The 21,252-nt window shown below is 46.0% G+C and overlaps 1 protein-coding gene across 1 annotated transcript in view; it reads left to right on the top strand.

Annotated features, from left to right (window-relative positions):
- Positions 1 to 21,252, top strand: part of CDH13 (cadherin 13) — a 1,028,720-nt gene that overhangs the window by 511,215 nt on the left and 496,253 nt on the right. The window contains exon 5 of the mRNA XM_036346357.1: positions 7,831 to 7,983. Coding sequence (XP_036202250.1) covers positions 7,831 to 7,983 — 153 coding nt within the window. The remainder of the gene's footprint in view (positions 1 to 7,830; positions 7,984 to 21,252) is intronic.

Here is a 21,252-nt window from a genome sequence, read left to right as displayed (position 1 = left end):
ATTGATATTGCACTGGCTACTAATAAAATTTTTCTTAAAATTCAACAGAAATTTCATAAGTCACATTATTATATGATAAATTGGAAATAAACAATTAAAACATTGTAAATACTTAGAAATTAAGAAATACTCACATAAAGAGAAATCCTATAGCCTAGAGAAAATACTCAAAAATTATAAACTACCAGAAAATAATACAAAAATCCCCAAACCCAACAATTAACATTGAATCCTATGGAACTCAGTTTAAGCTATGCTTAGGCATGATCTTAAATGTCTGATATAAAAAAGAAAAGCAAACTGGTGCAGTGAAAATGCTAATAGATGAAGGATAAGGATAGTGGATTCAGATGTGCCCTCATCTTGCATGACTGGAGTTTGATTTTCTTTCCCAAGTGCGCCATCCTACTCTGGACTTTAGTGACCTCCAGGGGACAGTGGAAACCATTTTAATTGGGCGGTGAACATAGCCAGCCCTGGTTAGTCTGAAAACCAGTGGTCTATACAGTGAGCACTGGTTCAGTGTGTCTACACTAGGGTATTGGGACTGCTGGCGCTGAATTTTCCTTCGTTCCCTTTGTTAATTCATGACCCAGTGGTTGAAAGTATTTTGGCCAGCATAAAGGTTAGAGAAGGGTTTGGGTCTAACAGCTGCCCAAACTGCTGAATGGCTAAATGTTTTCAAGTTCAAGGCATGTCAAGGACTAAATCACAGCCGAAAATGAATGGGTGCTGATAGATCACCTTAGAGAACCAATCTAATGATAAAGCGAATACCTTCTATAACTATAGCTGATGGTAGTAAGTGGGGTTTGTTCCCTATTTAACAGTAGAAAACATCTTCTAAATTAGCATATCCGTCAATCTCAGTCATTCCCCTTACACATTTTAAAAAGTAATTTTTTTACTGTATAAGTAAAGAAGATAGACTCATTTTATGAAACCACAAATACGCTAAGGGTGAAGGGAAAACATATCACCCCTACCGCCACACCCCAAAGACCCATGCTGTTCACATGGGATCATTTCCTTTTGGTAATTTTGAGGGTGAGATCTAATTATTTTCTAGTTTTTCGTTCTTTTTATCATACACATCAATAGTCTTCTATTGCAGAGTCTTCTATCCTTTGAAAATAAGTCTCCTGATTTTCTAAATAGGGGAGGATTAGAGGCATCCATTTAGTTGGATGTGACAGGGAAGAAGGGCCAGGTGTCTGTGTTGGAGCTGCTTTGTGTAGCGAGCACAGTATCTCCTGAGAGGGTTTTCACACTCAGGACTTTGCAGATTCCAAGGACAGGAATGATTCTAAGCCCCATCCCAATTCCTGGGCATTATCACTACATGGGAACTTAACTTTGGGGATTTGTAAAAGGAGAAATGAAAAGGTACTGATGTTGCTCAGGTAAAGTGACCACATTAAAAAAAAAAAAAGAAAAGAAAGACCTTATTTTTCATTTTAATTTGTGAATTTATGAGCATTTTATGATCACATAAAAATATGCAAATAAAGTTGAACAACTTCACTAAAAGCTTCTATATTTCGAACACAGAAAATGTTAATGGGAATAAGAAATAAATAGCCCAAGGGACAATTACCACCACCCAGAAAGAGCCACCAGCTCTCTGTGCTCTAATAGACCTCGCTGATGAGCAGGGGTAAGCCCAGAGAATGGGGTTTGGTCTTCCCAGAGCGGGGCACAGGGGGTCAGGAGGAGCTCCAGTGAGTGCGTAATCTCTGTGCTGAGTCCAGGAAGACAAGCAGGGGTCTCCAACAGACAGGAGGAGGGGAGACCAGAGACAAAGGTCCGGAGAAAGTGGGTAAAGTTCTGAAGGTCTATGCTTGGTTGTGGCAAAAAGTTGGAGTTGAAGAAGCGGGGGGAGACCCAGCCAGGGAGTACCTGGGACTTCACCCTGGGAGCCCTTGACATACTTAACCTGGGGACTGTCTCAGATCTGATCTACATTTTAGATTAACCATAAACAGGAAAGGAGGTGAAAAGAGAGACATCAGAAACATGGAGGCCAATTAGGAGACTATTATAACATTTACTGACTTAGTAAGCAAATATTTATTGAAATCTTACTGTGTTCAATGCACTGTTTTAAGCACGGAGAACAAAACAGTAAAAAATCTCTAGTGGAAATCTTAGTTAAGGCACAGAAACTGGAGATTGCAGAGGGTGGGGCTGTGACTCATAGAACCTAGTGACTATGGCATTTTGATGTATTAAATGTGTTTTCCAGAGGGAAAAATAACTCATGTCAGTACAGTTACAGAAAAGTCTGAACCCACACAGGGGCATCAAAATAGACGATTAAAACCCACACTGACTAAAGTCAATGTGAGGTTCTGGATTGGATTTTGGATCAGAAAAAGGATAGAAGTAGAAAAACTGGTAAAATTTGAATACATAAAATCTAGAGGCTGGTTAATAGTCATGTATCCATGTTAAATTTTCAGCTGTGACCAATATTCCATGGTTATGTAAGATGTTAACATCAGGGAAAATTGGATTAAGGTATATGGGAAAGACATATATAAATACTCTACTACTTAGGCAATGTTTCTATAAATGTAAAATTATTTCCCCCCAAATTGGGATGGATATATAAATATATCAAACACATTGAATAGAAAAATATCCTATATAATAAAAGCATAATATGCAAATCGACCCAACAGTGGAACGACCAGTCGCTATAATGCAAACTGACCACCAGGGGGCAGACAGTCAACACAGGAGCTGCCCCCTGGTGGTCAGTGCACTCCCACAGGAGGAGCACCACTCAGCCAGAAGCCGGGCTCATGGCTGGCGAGCCCAGCAGTGGTGGAGGGAGCCTCTCCCGCCTCCACTGCAGGTAGGCAGATGGTAAGAGTAGCGAGGGGTTCCGGACTGTAAGCGCCCGGACTGTGAGAGGGATGTCTAACTGAGGGCCACCCCCCACCCAGTGCAGAATCTCATGCACTGGGCCTCTAGTTATAGAATAATTTATACAGAATGATCCTATTTATGTGAAAATATTTAAAATTGCTATATATTGTATGAGTACATATGTATATATATATATATATAAATTCATAGAATACCTTAACAACATCTGTAATCTGGTGTCAGTGGTTACTTGCAGCTGGGAATAGAGGTGAGAACAGGACTTAATGAGGAGACTCAAAGGGGCCTTGGCTTCGTCCATAATACGGAACATTCTATAAGAAGTATGCAGCGAGAATGTCCTTTGAAACTCAAATCACACAGCTACTGATCCAGGCCTCAGTACTTCACACTCCTCGCTCAGTGCACAGGTCTCTCGCCCCAGCTGGGCCATGCCATGGACACAGCTGGTCTGCTGGCCTCCCCAAAGGCATCTGGGAGTCACTTTACCCAGGTATGCAGCAAGATTCCTGTGTGCTATTTACGTGCCCATGATCCAAGCTTTTTCTCATTATTAGCTATTTTTTCCATTCCAACTCAGAGGATAAAGGGAAAAAATCCCACTGTGAAAAGAAATGTTGAATTACATAGAATAATAGGAAAGCCCAGCTAATTGTGGAGCTCTGCTAGGTGGTATAATGGGTGTTAACAGCAGCTGTAGGATTCGTTCTGGCCAGGAGTGCACTGGATCTCTTACATTTTGTCACATTCAACAGTAACAAAAGGACCACAGCCCTGGGGCATAGCTGTGCATAGTACCTGGACAGTTCTCAGGAGTTTATCATAGTGTAATAAGGACTGTCTGGGAACCCACTTGACTTGCATGGAATAGCGTCCATGTGTGTCTAAGCACCTCTTTGGGTTTGTGGCCACTGCACACCTCCTATCTCCCAGCTAAGTGAGCTAAAGTGGACTGGGGTCCCTCTCAACCCCACCTAGGAACCAGGAAGCTGGAGAGGTGGTGGTGGTGGGGGGGGATTCCAGAATCTTCTCCCTGGGAAGTGATGCCCTCTCCCATGCTTCTCCAAGATTCCTTCAATTCCTGGGATGCCTTTGACACATAGAGATGTTGGACGTGAGGGAAGTACCAGCTCCGCTTTGCTGGTGTTCTAGAACACAGGTTTTTAAAAGAATTGCTACTAGTGTTGGATGTTTAAAATAAGTCTGGGAAGAAGATAGCAAACAGACCCAGCCTTCTTTCAGCAGAAGAATCCAAATGGTAGCAGTGGAAATCAGCAGCAGTTATGAGTGTGGATAGTGATAAAATCTAAATCAGTGGTCCTCAGACTCGGGTGTGCCTCAGAATCGCCCAGAAGGCTGGTTCAACATAGATTGCCAGGCCCTGCCCCTGGGGTTTTGATTTAGGTCTGGGCAGAGCCTGAGAATCTGCATTTCTATCAAGTTCCCAGTTGATGCCCATGCTGGTCTAGGAAAGCACATCTGAGGCATTTTTCTAGGGAGAATGGGGCCCTCACTTCCCTGTGCTGGGGGACACTTACAGCCCAGTCAGTCTGGGCACTGTACCTGGTGTGGCTGTGGACACAGCTCTGAGGACCAGGTGGTTCAACAGATGTATTAAAATCCAAGCCTTTAAAAACAAAATTATTGAGAGAGAAGATGCATAGTGCCTAGCAGAGGTGCTTACAGTGGGGACTTGCTCCTTTCCTGGGGAATACGTCATTTAAATCAAGCAGCCAGTGCTTATTAAACAAAATCCTCTCTGCAAGACCCTACTTCTGGAAGGTCAAGTGGGCCAAGCCCTCTGTGAGCAAGGAAATAACCTGGACCTGACAGCAGGAGAAAAGCTGCCCCAGAGAATTTCTGACTGGAGAATTCAGCTGTGCTGAGTGGCAGGTGGAGAAATGGGAGGGCAGCAATATTTGCCCCAGGAGTGCTTTCAGGACCATCTACCACCTTATTTCTATTAAAAGGTATGGGATGCTGTCCTCCAACCTTTGCAGAGCAGGGGAGGGTCAGGAAAGGAGAAGAGAGTCAGCAGGCTGCCCCTGGCAGGAGCTCACCATGGGCCATGCCTAGTGGATACATGGGGCCAGGAGTCCATTCTTGGGAAGCAGGGCAGCTCCAGAGCTTGCAGGTGTCCCTTGTTTACTTCCCATTAGGTTGTCCTGGGCACTGCGGCCTTTTGGAGAGGACCGGCCTCCGGGTGTGCTTAGGAGAGCGAGAGGCAAAGGTTTTAACCACATTTGGGCTGAGTGGTAAGACGACCAAGAGGCAAAGGTTTTAACCACATTTGGGCTGAGTGGTAAGACAGGGAGGGGAATGACAGTAAACATGGAGTGACAAAGAAGAGTGTGTTTGCTCAGCTGCTCCTTCTTTTTTTCAAGTCAGAGAGGTTTGTGAAGAGGAAATTTGTTCCCTTAGAGATTTTCATAAAATATTATGGCTAAGATGCTTTTTATGCCTAGAGGTGTGATCTTACCCATTACTAACAGTGGCATAATTTTATGATTGTTGCTATCAGTATTGCAGTCATTGGCTACTATTTATAGAGCCCCTTCCAAGTGCTTAGGTCTGTACTTTGCACACACTATCTCATTAAATCCCCATCAACCCGGGGGATAAGATGAGGAGATCAAAAGACAAAGTACGATGTCCAAGGGCACACGGTGGCTCATTGGCTGAGCTAGGACTGGGACATATGTTTGTCTGAACAGTGGTGCTCTTCATTAAACAGATGTTGGCCTTGGTTCCTGCTGTAGTCCAGGCACTGAGCCAGGCCCTGAGATCCAGTGGTGAGCCCAAGATGCTGTGACTGTTGACTCCATGGAGCGTCTAAGCAGCAGGGAGTGGGTTGGAGGGAGAATGTCAGCTGGATTAAATCAAGCCAAGCAATGACTAATGTAATTCTTTTCATCAGAATTATTTCCATCATACTTTACTTTTAATCTTGGTTCAGATATTTTCTGTTATCTTAAAATGCAAACAGAGGTCATTGGTGTTATATCAAAACTCCCAGTGTATTTTAATAAAGAATACTTTAAATCAGGAAAACACCCCATTGCCATATAGATAGAACTGCGTCATGCTCTTACTCAACTATCATGGCAGAGGAACTTTGCCATGAGGGTCACACTGCCTTAGGCACCACTGCCACCTCGTGCCACCCAGTGGAATTGCAGGCTTGGTGGCCACAGAACTGGCCTGGTGGGAGGGAGGCTAATTCCATATAAGGCACATTTCAGGCAGATTTCACCCAAACCCTCCAGGCACAGTTGACTAAGTTCCAATAGGTGCCTGTTCATTTGTAAATTGATTGCACCTGGATCAGTATCAAGCTTTTATATGTGTGTTCCAAATGTCTATTGTTCTCCTGACTTAAATTATTGTTATACTTGCAGATATTGATGACAAAGTGACATGAAACAGATGAATACTTGGGAAAACTCTAGAACTGATTTTTGCAAATAATAATTTCTCTTTAGTTGGGCACCTTCAAATGCCATAAAGAAAACAAAATATAATTTGGTTCCTAATTACCTCACAACCTCACCTCTACTCAAACCATACTATGTAGTGACATAGTTTCTGAGATTTTCTAGCCTCTCTCTCACCTGCCTGCTGCTCTATCTGTCCCGTTCTCTCTGCCTGAAAATACCTTCGTCCATCTTTATCTTCTGAATTTATTCTTCAAGTGTCAAAGCCAGGCTAACAACCTGTAGGGAATTATCTTAAAATAAGTTCAGAGATGACAGTGTTTCATAGCAATGTTTCTAGAGACATGGAGACCGGGTTCTGAATCCCACCTTTATCTCTAACTAGAGGCCTAGTGCATGAAATTTGTGCACAGGGTAGGAGGGTGTGTCCCCCAGTCCAGCCTGCACCCTCTCCAATCTGGGACACCTTGAGGGATGTGTGACTGCCAGTTTAGGACTGCTGACTCACAACCACTCACCTGCCTGCTTGACTGCCCCTAACAGCTTCTGCCTGCCAGCCTGATCACCCCCTAACCACTCCCCTGCCAGCCTGATTGATGCCAAACTGCTCCCCTGCTGGCCTGATTTCCCCTAACTTCCCTCCCCTGCCAGCCTGGTCACCCCTAACTACCCTCCCCTGGAGGCCTGGTCCCCCCCAACTGTCCTCCCCTGCAGGCCTGGTCCCCCACAACTGCCCTCCCCTGCAGGCCTGGTTGCCCCCAACTGCCCTCCCCTGCAGACCTAATGCCCCCAAACCGCCCTCCCTTGCAGGCCTGGTCCCTCCCAACTGCCCTCCTGTGCTGGCCTGATCGCCCACAACTGCCCTCCCCTGCTGGCCATCTTGTGTGTTGGAGTGATGGTCAATTTGCATATTGCTCTTTTATTAGATAGGATAGACATAACCATGGCCAGCTTACTTAATTTCTGTGTCTCCGTGGTTCCATCCATTAAGTGCGAATAATAATGTCCCTGACCCCAGCATCGTTGTGAGGTTTTTTAAAATGTGTGTAAAATGCTTGCTCAGCACTATGCCTAGTATCTGGTAGAACCAATGGGGCAGGTAAAGACATATGTTAATACCTAGCACCTCAATCTTTGCCTGCCCAGGACAGTGTTGTCAAATGTCGTCTCTTGTCGTTGTTTTTCCCATCACCTATTTGGTCTTGCTTGCAGGAGAAAAAAAAAGAAATGTTTCTTTGGAGTTAAAAATAATATAAATGTCCAGCCTTGAACTTGCTGGAGTTATTTCCCTCCTAGATCCATCACTCTGTGTCACCGCAAAGATTTGCACGTCAGGATGGGAAGTGTTAAGCAGTGATGCTATTTTCGGTGATGCTGCTTTACTCCGTTGTTCACCAGGCACCTCTGTGTTGCACCTGTGATTAGTGGCTGGGTCACTGAGGTGTGTTTGTAATGTGCTCTCTCTGCGCCAGAGTCTTAAATGTCACTCTGTCTCCCTGACCAGGTAGTCGATAGTGACAGACCGGAAGGGTCCAAGTTCCGGCTCACTGGAAAGGGAGTGGATCAAGAGCCTAAAGGGATTTTCAGAATCAATGAGAACACGGGCAGTGTCTCCGTGACACGGACCTTGGACAGAGAAGCGATTGCTACTTATCAGGTGAGTACCCCTCAAGTGCCCATCCTGCTTGAAGAGCGGTGGTTGTCAATGATCGTTTGCTTCCCTTTGAGCTCATTATTCCTGGGCTTCACCAGGCCAGGGCTGTGTGACTTTGTGTTTCTGTGGCATCTGAGTAGTGTTGCACCCCAACAGGGCAACAGTGGGAGCCCCTATCTTACATCAATGGAGCCCCCAGTCCTGCGTGAGATTTGGGGCACTGGAAAGCAAGAAGAGGGTTCATGGGGGAACCTCAGGGGAGGTCAGAACTCTTAGTGCAGCTTTGGCTTTCTCAAGCAGTAAAAGGTGCAAACCCCTAGACCTGATCATTTAACTTCTAGGAATCCATTCTAAGGAAATCGGGAAAAATTTAGTTAGGCCTTTACACACTGATGTTATAGCCCGGCATGATCCTTACATGGAATCAAGGGCTAAATATTTAACAATAGGGTAGTTAAATTAGGCACAATTTTGCAAGGAATTTGCATATTACCATTTTAAATATTTTTGGAGAAGTTTTACTTATATGGGAGAGATTCAAGACATCGAAGGGATACAGACACACAAACACATAAGGCATCCTCATTACAGATCAAGTATTTGTACCAGTACTGACCATGGCGGGTGTGCATTTGTGAAGCCACGTGACGCAAGAAAAATTGAAGTGTTGATGATTGCCTTTGGGTGTTGCTGATTTTCCCTTTCAGTTTTCTATTTTTTCTATAATGTACTTAAATTAATTTTATAGAGGGAATAAAAAGCTATTGGTGAAAGGATACCCATTCAGAAGTTGGAACCCATTCAGGACACAGAGACCAACGTGGTTGCACCCAGATATTGGGGTGCATCTCATACAGGCTGGAGGTCAATGCCACCCCTTCTCCACCACACCCCAGAACAGTCTATGCTCATAGCCGTTATGGACCCAAGCCACTGAGAGTAGGAAGCTCATTCTCTGAGCAATGAGATAGAATTCCCGGCGTTTTTCAGGAACAGCCTTCCATGGACACAGCGCTGAGCAGAAAGCAGGCGCAGTGGAAGCGAGGCCCAGCCAACATTTGCGTTTGGTCTTCATTGCCTATCACGCACATTTCCCGGGTTAGGGGTCAGGAGGTGTTTGCCAGTTACTAGCACCATATTTGGCACCTCTGGTTTTCTTGTCCAAAACAACAGATAGAGCATCTCAATCTCCCATCAACAGAAAATCTGTATTCTCCCTTCTCTGCAGACCTGGGGTGCCAAGGCATTGCATTGGGAAGCCCAGTGTTCTGTCTGGGAAGCAGGTATCCTGCATCTAGCCTGCTCTGTCACCATGAGCTGTTGACCTTGAGGAGATTGTGTAAGCGCTGGTCCTCAAGGTCCCAGCCATAAAGTACAAATAACATGTAGCTACCTATTCAACTGGATTGCTGTGAGTTTCAGTGAGAAGTTAGTGTGAAGGCGTTGGAGGCATTAAAGTGCTGGGCAAATATGGTGGCGTGAAGGGAGTTTGTGGAGCCCCATCCTCCAGCAGACCTCATGCCTAGCTATGTGCTCAAGGGTCCCGGGTCCAGGGAGGAGCAGGGTACCTCCCAGATCTCCCTCTCAAAGGCTTTGCCAAAGGGCAGATGCTGCCAGTGTCCGCAGGGGTTCATCTGTCACAGACCTCCAAAGGGTGGTCAGTGTGTCCTAGTGTACACCTCAGGGAAATCTGGTTGTTATAGCAACTAAATATTGGTGTCCTCAGGATTCCCAGTTCACTGGTCTTGAGCGTACCAGAGGTGACCTGGCAGTTCTGGTGTCCAGCTGCTGCAGGACCAGCCAGCAGCAGGCAGGGGAGATGCCCTCTTCTCTCCCCATGCCTATCACAGGAATATCCATTAACTGGCAGACACAATGAACTAAGGAGACAATAAAGGTTACAATTTTGTAGCATAGGGATGACGATTAAGAGCTCTGAGGTAGCCAGCTTTTGTTCGTTTCTCAGTCTGTTGACTGAGCTGTGTGATCTCAGGCAACCCACTTCCCCATTCCGATCTTCTCATTCTCAACCACAGAGGATAGTACTGTCACCTCTAAGGACTGTAGAAGATAAAATAAAATTATTTTGTAAATGTATAGCCAAGCTCATAGCAATAAGTCATAGCTGCTCTTATTAGTTTTTTTCCTTATTAGTTTTTTTTTAATGCTTTAGTTAAGTTCCACAAGTTTTTAATGTCCGTTTCCAGCCTTCAACCATGAGAAGGTTGACATCTACTACAGACTTGTGGTTTTCCTTCTATCCTGACATGAACCAAACATCATAGCATGGGTGGGCCCTCTTTTAAGTATCAGAGATAAATTCCTAGGTGAAACTGGATCTCAAGAACTCCCTGTGGGTTAAAGGGGTACAAGGTAAACAATGAAGATCTTGTTGGGAGTGTTCTGCAGCCTGAACTAGGCCGAGTGTGAACCAGAGGAAGTGGGAGAGGCTCGTTGCCAAGGATGAGAACTGGCGAATGAGAGGCTGAAAGATGCCGTTTGGGGGTGAAACCACCGGAGCTGTTTGAAGAGCTGAGCAAGAGTTTGGATGCATCCATGACTGTCTGATGTTGGTGGGATCCAAGTGTTTTAAAAATGCAAGTCCCCCTTTTGGGAGTCCTTCCACACTCAGAGAGAGGCTTCTGGGCACCATAGGCCAGAACCCGCCTCAGTGTGGACATCTCCTTAGGGGGCCATGACCTTGGTCTCCACAGACGTGAGGAAGTCCCCGTGGGGCAGTCACAGGGCAGGGAAAAGAACTCCAACGCCAACACTCCAGGATTGGTAGGGAGTAATGAGAAAGTCCTTGGCTTGGATGTTGCCAAAGTGCCAGTTAAAGACTTCTGTAAGGAGAATTTCTGAATCATGATGGGTCCCTTCCCTCTGTCCTTCACATTTCTGAATGTGTGGCTGTCACGTGTGCCTGTGCAGGGATTCCACTGCACAAGGGGGTGGCTGAGGAATGAGAAAGGCCTGACCCAGCCCGTGGCTCACTAACCAAGAGCTGCACTGCAGTACGGGCGTGTCTACAGAAGAAGGCCTCCACTTTCTAATGTTCACAAAGGCACGGGGAGAGGATTGAATAAAAGCCCAGCACTTTTTTAAAATTTAGGTGATTTTATTTTTATCTAAGCAATATCTAGGTGATAATAGTGATTAATAACAAGGGCCCCAGAAAATTGTTGTTCAAGTCTCAGCACAGCTGCTTACTGAGCTGTGTGATCTTAGACAATCCACTTACCCTCTCTGATCTTGTGACTCATCCATAAAGTGGGGATAGTACTAGCACCTCTAAGGATGGTAAAAGATGAAATTATCAGTTTTTATTAACTAGTAATTGTTAATCAGCTGGTAAAATGGAGCCTAATCTCAAGCTTGGAACTTCTCATATTCTTTCTTAAAGTGAAGCCATATAATATCATAGCAGTTAAAAATACAATTTTGCATGCAGCCACACTGGCTGCATTCAAATCATGGCTGTTATGGACTAGCTGTGGGAACGAGGGCAGGGTGTCTGCCTCAACTTTCTCATCTGTAAAATGGGAATAATAATAATACTGATCTTATAACATTTTAATGGTAAGCATTGAGAACAGTGCCAGAAACATAGTAAGCACTGTCTATTCTTCCTAGATGAGTGAGAGGCTAATGCGGTCTGTGACAGGCAAAGGAAGGTAAAGGCAAACTCCGAGGACTCTGAGTGGTAGCCCAGTCTGCCTGTATCAAGTATGGACTTGCCTTGAGTAATCGTGAGGGGTTTTTGACAGTTTCATAATTTATTGATTGGTCCACTTACTCTGTCTACATGCATTTTATTAGGTATCTATAGGGTGAGGAGCTCCTTCCAAGGTGGTAGGGGAATATGCTGGGAAACCAGACATCCCAGGTTTCCTGCCGCCCTGTGGCTTTCATTTCAGTGCCTAGGCTTTGTTTCAAAGTGCACTGACTTAAATTTCTCATCAGTGTGTGCAAGCGGTATGCCAGGAAGCCAGGCCTTGCTCGTTGTGTGGCTTGTTTACCTGCGGCACAGAGCTGCGCCTGCCCAGGGGAGGCCGCCGATGCTTGGTGGGAGAGCAGTGTCTCACAAGAGTACAGTGCGGCTGGTACTCCTCACTAGCCTCCCAAGAGTCCAGTTCCAATGCCACATCCCCCACCTCTCACTCTTTAATTCAGTCTTTGTTCTGTTTTCTCCAGGTCCTTGCTGGGGAAGGTCCTCTATTGCTCTGTGCTTGGTTCTCCTATTTCTAGATTTAATGAGAACCAGGTTACTCCCTTGTTAATATACTCTGAGTGTTAGAATGTTGCCATTCTGGTCCCTTCCAAGTGCCTGTTTAGAAATAATTTACTATCTTACTAGTACAGTGAGATCCGTTGTGTGCGTGGTGGTCATTGTGGTTGGTAGCAAACATGCTTCTTCAAAGAACTGAATTGAATTTCTACATTTTAGTTTCCGCTCTTGCAAGTTTAACAAGCAGAGAGCATGTGGGCCAATTGGGTTGCCATTGTAATTGATCCAATGTTGTTTATTTTACAGTAAAATGCTGCTCACATGCAAGGCCTTGCGATTGTGTTAACAGGTCCCAACTCCAACAAGAAAGCCTCTGAACTCAGCCGAGGGAACTGCGGGCGAGAAGTAATCTGGGATAAATTTGTCCTAGGCCCCCTCCTGGATCCTCATTAAAGCCGCTGTTCATTGAACACTGCATGGCTGATACTGTGCTAAACACTTCATATACGTTCTCTTATTTAATCCATTTCCCACAAGAGACTTAAGAAGTAGATGCTAACCCCATTTTATGGATAAGCAAATAACTGTTAAATAACTTTTTCAAGGTCTCCCAGCTGGTGTGTATTGAGTCTGGGATCCATGTCTGTTTCTCTCCACCTCAGAAGCCCTGCATTTTCAATCACTAAGAAACACTTCTTATTTTACCCACAACTAAACTCTGCAAATTCCCAGGCCTCTTTCCCAGGACCTCCACTTACTGAGGCTGGGAAGAGGGCTTCACTGGTTAAATGATCTATTTCTTTTCAAATACCATTCTTTTCCTTGACCGAATGCCACCTGCCCCCTCTCCCTACCCCAGCTCCCCAAAGGGCTTTCCAAGCTGCTGACCTGAAGTGGCACCTGGCAAAATAATTTAGCTCTTGCAGTATTGGAAGCTGACATATTAATGCAAAGCCTCCTGAAATATTACTCATTATTATGCATTTTGCCAGCATTTGAGTGATTTGTGAACTCTTCATTGGAATAAAGTACTGTAAAAGATTCATGAATGACCAAGTTTATGAAATTCTATAAAAATATTAGCAGGTGGTAATGATTCCCTCACACTGTGACTATAATCTGCTGCCTGCAAATTTGTCAAGATGGGAGGACAGCAGTGGAATGGGAGACAGTCGGTTAGGCAGGTGGCAGAAGGTCTGGCTGGGCTCAGCAGGGGGTAAGAGGTAATCTGGAAGCAGGGCCTGGGAGTGGGCAGGAGTCATGGGCAGGAGACCTTCTCCTTGAGCTGTTATCCAAGGCGAGAGACATATAGAGAACTAGGAATGTCAGATTTGGGTGGGAGAAGAAAGGAGCTCTTGAAAGGAGAGGGCAAACTAACATTTATTGAGCACCTAGTAAGTGCCTAAGAACTCTTCAGAGTTCCACATGCGTACACCTGTGAAATGGTTTATTCATTGTCTTGTCTTTGCCACTACGTTAGCTGAGGGCCAAAGTGGTTCCCAAGATATATTATCGTTACTAATGTTGGTGTTAACATTTATTGAACATTTACAACGTGCCAAGGCTCCATGCTGAATACCTAATGATCATCTCATTTGATGTTCATAAAATGAGCTTGATTCTGTTATCATTCTCAATTACAGCACTGGTAACTGGAGCCACCTGTGTTCTTGGCTTCAGAACATGAGCAGGATTTCATTGCCTCCTTCTGAATATTCGCATTTTCTGAGATACAGTTTGCTCTTATTTGAGCCATTGTTTGCACAAGTTTTGACTTTGGGGTTAAGAGTGTTACACCTGGCAGACAGAGGGTATTGTTGCGCCTGTGTTGTTGTGTGTTTTTTCACTCATATGGCTCTGCCCTAATTCTAACCCATATGTGGCTCCAAGATAACTAGGCAGAAATTACAGTCAAGGTGAAAAATGCTGCTGTCGTACAGAAATACATGAACCATGCTGTTAGGAATTTTAAGACAATGGGGAGGTGTAGATTTACCCCGATTAGAGAGTTATTTAGGTGACTAACCCAGATACAGTGATTTCCATGTTGCACATGGATGATGCAGGCATCACCTGGATGGAGCTGAGCTTGGGATGCTCCCCCAGCCCTTGCAGTAAGGATAACCTGCATCCTCTCCATCCTCTAGCCTGGTCTCCCCGTGGCCATCTTTCTTAGTTGGAATTCTTGGTGGTAGTCAACAAAATCCTCTCAACTAATGAACAAAGAAAAGGAGTTATGAAAGGGTGCAGATTGCTTATAGAATTGGCAGAGGGACCCCAAAACCTGGCTCATGGGTAACACAACCAGAAACGATGGTGCTACAGGAAATACCCAGCCATACGTGATACTATTCTGGTGCAGGGTCCCTAGCCTCAGCATTATCGACACTTTGGGCTGGGTAATTCTGTGGTAGGGGGTCTGACCTGTGTGGTGCATGGTGTTTAGAAGCGCAGCTGGCCTCTAGATGCAAATAGCATCCCCATTTTAGTCTTGGCAATAAAAAACATCTCTAGATATTGCCAGTTGTTCCTCAGGGCAAAATGGCCCAGCTGAGAATCACTGTTCTAGAGGAGCCTTCACTGCTTCCCCCTCCCATTGAACTCTGCTCCTATGGCAGTCAGAAATGGGTGGTGGCAACCCTGCCTGGGCTGTCCAGAGGGTTGGGTGACTCTGACACCTTGCTTTACAGAACCTCCGATCCTCAAGTGAGCCATTACCTAATGTCTCCCATGTCCATCTCCAAACTCATGTAAGATGTTGGCAGGGAATCTCATGTGATGGACTCTCACTGAGCCCGCAAGGGGCTTGGGGTGGGTGTTGTTATCACCTGCATCACCATGTCATCAGTACAATTTCATTTTGAGAGGCTCTCAGTGATAGGCATGGCTGCCTGAGGGCAGGTAGCCAGTCCATGCTTAGGAGAGGGTGGCTTCACACCCAGGATCTTAATTTCCAATAATATCATGGTCCCATCAGGTAATAACACACATGGCCCAGGAAAGAGCCCTCATTTGGAGGAGACACAGAACTTGAGGTAAAGCTCGGGCTTTGGAATCCAACCTACTGAGGTTAGAATCTCGACTCTCCCATCAGAGAAACCTATGAAATTACCATTTTTTATAAGTGAAAAAAAGGGTGAATATCGGTTGTTTCATGGTTTGCCCTAACACTGTGTCACCTTTGGCGAGTTCCTCAATTCTCAGTCTCCATGTTATCATCCTCAGAATGAGGGTGAGATGGCCGTGTCCTCTCCTGCGCTGCTGTGGTTAGTAAGTGGGTACGGCAGGGTAGCGCCCAGTGCAGCCACTGAGTGTGCTGGAATCGGGAGCCCTCGCCTCAGACAGGAGCTCCTTCAGGTGAAATGGAGGTGAAAGCAGCTGCTGGGCATCAGCCAGCAGTTACACGGTTAGATGTTAGTAGCACCAGGTGCCACTTCATAGAAGGAACTCATCTAAACCCCCATACCAGCATCAGAATCTGGGGACTTGTTAGAAATGCCCATTCTCGGGCCCCCACCTCAGACCTGCTGGATAAGAAACTCGGGCCCCCATTCTGGGTGTTCACAAGCCTCCCAGGTAATTCCAACGCTCCCCGACATTTGAGACCCCGAGTCTAAAACAGGCTCTTAAGTGTTAACATCACTGCGGCCCGCTTGATTCATTAATTTGCCTCAGTGAGAGTAGCCTTTGAACCAATTCCATTACAATCCAAATAGCACCTTTGAACCAAAGGTACTACTTCTCCAGGTGTTCTGTACACCATTTGAAAGCCCTCTGTGTCCAATCCATTTCTTCAAAACTGCCTCTGTTTTTGTTCCATTAATGGCTCCTGAGAGCCGGGCACCTTTGTCCCTGGCTGCTTTGCTCCTTCTTGTCTAGACTTTGGATGACTGTTGAATGCCAGTGACTGAGTGTTTGCTGACTTCTCAGAAACCAAGCTTTTAGGCTGGAGATAAAAGCATCTTCAGAAGATCTGAGCTGGTACAGGGGACAGGGTCCCTCATAGGAGGAGGCTGGCCTGGGGACAGGAGAACCACTCTTCTGCCTTATTAGGTTATATTCTGCCTTCTCTCTATATATAAAAGGCTAATATGCAATATGATGTTGCTGACTACCAGGGGGCAGTGTGAAACATACTGGGCGGCCAGTGGCTGTGGCAGGGTGCTGAGGGGGAGGAAGCGGGGGCGGGAGGGACCATGTGGTGGTGGTGCACAGGTGGCAAGGGAAAGAGGGGGAACCTGGCCGGCCCTAATCACTGGCTAGGCCTAGGGACTCTACCCATGCATGAATTTCGTGCACTGGGCCTCTAGCTAGATTATAAGTAAGTTATTTATGGTTCTCAAACTTTGCTGCATGATGAAATCATCTGGGGAATTTTAAAGCCTCTGAAGGCCAACTTGCTCTCCATACCTTAAATTAGAGTGTCTTGGAGTAGGACCAGGCATCAGCATGTTTATGAAACTCTCCAGGTGTTTCTGCTGTGAAGCCAGGTTGAGAACCATGAGTTAATAGAACCCATATGTGCAATTTATTCATCGCTGGGAATGGGGACAACATCAACCTAATACACATAGGAGTTTCTAACACTTAATAGAAAATCAAAGTTCTTATTTCCCCTCAATCAACTGCTTGAATCTAAGTGAATGTCTGAAGTTAACTACTTTCCAATGTCTCTTTTGACACAAACTCTTAAAAATTGAAATGTGGAAAAACAGAATTTGATAAACAAATGAACAAACTGTCTTCTGACTCACTTCAGAAAACAATAATTCGGGGTTTGGCCGCAGCCTCTCCCCACCCCAGTGCCCCCGAGCATCTCCATCATACTCTTTCCACCTGGGCTCCCCGCATTTCCCAGCACTGCATTTAGCAGCCTGGCCTTATCTGCCAGGTGCAGCCGGTGAAACTGAGGCATGAAGTTCAGCGACATCCCAGAGGCAGCTGCATGCTTGTATTATCGCCGAGGTGCTCCTGGCTGATTATTTATTTGGTCCACTAGGCAAAGCTGCTTCCTCACTCAGGTTGATGGTGACATATTTTTCTAAACGTCATTAGCTAACAAGAGGTTTAACTTGAATGTTGGCAGGTGGAAGAACCTGTGTCCCTCCCTCGACTTTGTCCTCCTGGCGCTGGGCCTTGCATCCAAGGCACCTGCCCACAGGCTGGACCTGCCACATGTTCATGGAGTGAATAAACGTGTGATGGTCAGTTTTGCCTTTATTTTTGCTTTAGTGTTCTTACTACAACCAAATAAATCTGCTTCAGCGTGGCTGTTTTTTCAAATGACTTGGTGGAATTTTTTCTCCAAGGTGCTGAAGCATCACAATACATCAGAACTGCAAGAGCCTTTAGATGCATGTATCTAACCCTCTGAATTTACAAATAACTACTGAAAATACACTGCTGATGTTTTTTGCTATCACGTAATAATGGGTATTATGGCCAAACCCTCTGGGACCAGATCTGCAAGCACAAATCCTATCCCCCAGCACTCACTCCTCATCTATTTGTATTCATCAATCTGCATAAAGATTTTTTTCACTTGGTAATAAATGAACAGGGGAGGGAAGGAGGAGTTTGTTTGGGGCATAGACCAGGAGAGGGGAGCAAAAGCAAAGATAGAAAGAGGCTGTCCTCCTCCTCTTGTGGAAGTTAACACTCTGGGGTTTGAAGTCAGAAAATGATGGGGGGAAAAATTATGAGATAATGTGTAAAGTTGGATGTGAGGACCAGAAGCTCATTAAACCAATCACCAAAGACTGGGTAAGATTCTAGGTTCAAGCACTAGGGCGGTGAGGCCAGTGTCAAAGGATGATGCAATTGGAAGCGAGCCCTCTCCCCATCCAGAGATGCCTGCAGCACTTTGGCAAGAGAAGGTTTGGTAACTAGGGTGGGTCACCATGGTGAAGCTCTCTGAATGGCCTAGACAAGTCGGGGGAGAAGATGACATGGACCAGAGGGCCCTATGAAGCCAGCTCTGGCCCTCCCACTAGATACCTGAGGAATAAATGTCCTAATGGGGACTGAACTCCTCTTGAGCAGGTCAGAGCCCTGAGTCCCTGTGGTGGGATATAAAAACAAATGGACCAAAGTCCTCATCTGAGGCTAGGGAGCTGCTTACAATGGGTCACCCATCTCAGTTCTGGCCAGCCCACTGCTTACTGTTTAATCAGAGGAGATCTCTTCATCTCTATAGATTTGAAACTGGGAGAATCTGTGCGCAAAATTCCAGGATAAATAGAAAAGCATGGAGGGGCACACGCTTTACCAACTGAGGGAACTGAGGGAAATGGGACCACACTTACAGAGAGGCAACTTGGGGCCGCCAAAGGAGGCATACACTTCAGGCTCAGCACACACCCAGCAACCCTATCAGGTGGGATCTAGTCAACCACCAGATTGATTGATCCAGCAGATGCTGAGGGGGTGCCTAACTCGTGCCAGCTACATTTCAGGGCACAGGGGACACAATAGTGAAGAATCACCAACTTACTGCTTCATGGAACTCTGTCAGTAACAGATATTATGAGTATAATGTGTCAGGCGGTTATAAGTGCTAGCTCTAGAAATAAAAATACAGCTGATTAACGATACAGAGTGACAGGAGGGGCTGCGTGGTCCAGGCAGGCCTTGCTGAGGGATGACATTTGGAAGTGGGCCTGATGGGAAGTCTGAAGACAGGAATGCTGTCCTTCCCTTTCAGGGACCCCTGACGTCAGGGCTTGTCAGTGGGGTGATGTGCCTTCCAGAGGACATCTGGCAATGTCTGGAGACATTTTGGTTGTCACACTGGGGAGAGTGGTGCTACTGGCATCTAGTGGGTCAAGGCCAGAAGTGTTACTCAGGGTCCTCCAGTGAGCAAAGGACAGACCCAGGTGCCATGCTGCAGGCATCAGCACAGGCCTGGCCTCTTCGAGGATCTGAAAATATGGCGTGACTTATTTACTCAAACCCTTGTCTGGCTTAAATAGACAAAAGGTCTGTGTTCGTTTCTGGGGCACCACAGCAAGAGATACTGTCCCTGTCCTTGTAAAGTTCATGATCTAGCTGGGGACAAGGATTTGTGAGAAGACAGCTACACCCCGAAGGGACAGGGCAGGGCCAGAAGCAGCCTTCTGGAGGATGAGGCATCAAAGCAAGTGCTCAGGAATGAGGAGGAGTTCGCCAGTGACAGGGAGGTGGCTGGGGCCGGAGGGTTCTGGGGAGGAGGAACAGACTAAGGAGCCTGAGACATCCCAGAGAAGTGGCTGAGTGGGGCTCCTGCAGGAGACAGGAAGTGAATTCCACCAGCGAGGAAACGGGACGCATGTGCTAAGCAATGAGCGCAGACATGATACCCCTCTGGTGATGTTACAGGATTTTAGGCTGAAGAGTGATATGACCAGACTTGGGTTTTGCATAGCCTGTCCTGGTTGCCAGCAGACAACTGAGGTCAAGGTAGGGAGTCCTGTCCCTGGGTCTTGAAAGCCAGAGTGGCACGTATCAGATAAATGCCATTCTCGCCAAGGAAGCCATGGGAGGTGAATCCAAACTCACAGTGAAGATATAAAATGTACTTTGGGGGAAGATGAAAAATTAGGGGGCCAGGCACTGCCAGGCCTTATAGGGTAGGGTAAAGAGTTTGGACTTTATTCTAAGGAAGCCTCAGAGGGTTTTCAGCAAGGGAATGACATTCAATTTGCATTTCAGGAAGATAAGATTTGTTTGAGCACATCAACAATAACATTCAAATTGCTATGGCATAGAAATTAATTCAAAAATGCATTCATTTGTTGAGACCCCACTACCTGCCAGGCACTGAGGGAAAGAGAGAAAAGATAAAGGCCTGCTGTCCCCAAGCTCAGTCTTAAAGTGCCTCCTGGACAGAGTAACCAGGAAACCTTTCATTCTGAACCCTTGTCGGGGGTGGGCAGGGAGGGGGGGCTCAGTCTACGGGCCAAATGAACATTTTCTGTTAAAATTCCAAGCTTTTAGCTCTTTCTTTAAGGGTTTATCAGAGGGCTATCTCGAAATTATTTATTACACACAGTTGGCCAGAGCTGTTAGCTGTTGATGCGTTGGATTGGCATCTGTTTTAAGAAGTTTATTATGAAGAAGGCTTATCTTTTTCTCACAGTAAGGCATTTGGTGCCAAAAGATCATCTCCATATTATTATTTTTCTTCTCAAAGTTCAGAAGTTTGCATAATGGGCTCTTTTAAGCAAAGGCCATCTTTTCTGGTACCTTGCTGGAGAGGGGCTGTAAAAAGGACTTAATTGTGCCTTCTTGCTTGTGGTTGCTCGTTCCCTGCCTGCAACGGGGCCAAGCCGAACCTTGTTCCATGGGTCAGACCAGGCACCCTGACGGCGGGCGGAGTGGGAGCCCACGGAGAGAATGCATCTCATTAAGTGAGGGCTCATCTTCTCCAACGGCGTTAATGGGACCAGGTTGGCCATGTTTGATAGTAAGGCAGGAGGAGAGCTCTGTGCTCTTTGGAAGTTCGTCACGCCCTCCTGGCTTGGGAGGCACATTCCGTTGGCCATTCACTCTCTTGGGGGGAGCAGAGGTAAAGGTGGTAGGTCTGCAGTGGAGGTCTTTAGCCAGCTGCTCACAAAAGCTCAGGAAGCTGGGTGACTGGCGTTTCCCAATTAATTATGAATACATTTTCTATTCCTTTTGAGTTTTTAATGCAGGGCCTCATCATGAACTCTGCACACTACACCAGCAGAGTTGGAGAGCTGCAAGAGGGGATGGCCCTCAAAGGCAGAAGTATCTACTCTCTGCCACTTGACAGAAGAAGTGTACAGACCTCTGGACTAGATAGGCCCTCACATCCCTCGGGAATTGATAAACTGATTTTGAGAGTTTTTGAGATCCTAGTCCCAAAAGGAAGCGTATAAATTTCCCTTTTCTGGAGATTTCAGAGGAGAGGCTAAATGTGTGTCTCCCTTGTATGATGGCCACGCGGTCAGGCCCAGAGGTGAGCTCACTGCATTCAGGAACAGGCTCCCCAGGGCATTGTCAGGGAGGCTGGCAGTGAGCACATTCCGGAGTTCATCTGCACG

Source organism: Myotis myotis, unplaced genomic scaffold (assembly GCF_014108235.1).
Source record: "Myotis myotis isolate mMyoMyo1 unplaced genomic scaffold, mMyoMyo1.p scaffold_m19_p_19, whole genome shotgun sequence".
In the NCBI taxonomy this organism is placed as follows: domain Eukaryota; kingdom Metazoa; phylum Chordata; class Mammalia; order Chiroptera; family Vespertilionidae; genus Myotis; species Myotis myotis.
The sequence above is the reverse complement of the archived record's forward strand: the minus strand, read 5'-3'. Positions and strand labels throughout refer to the sequence as shown.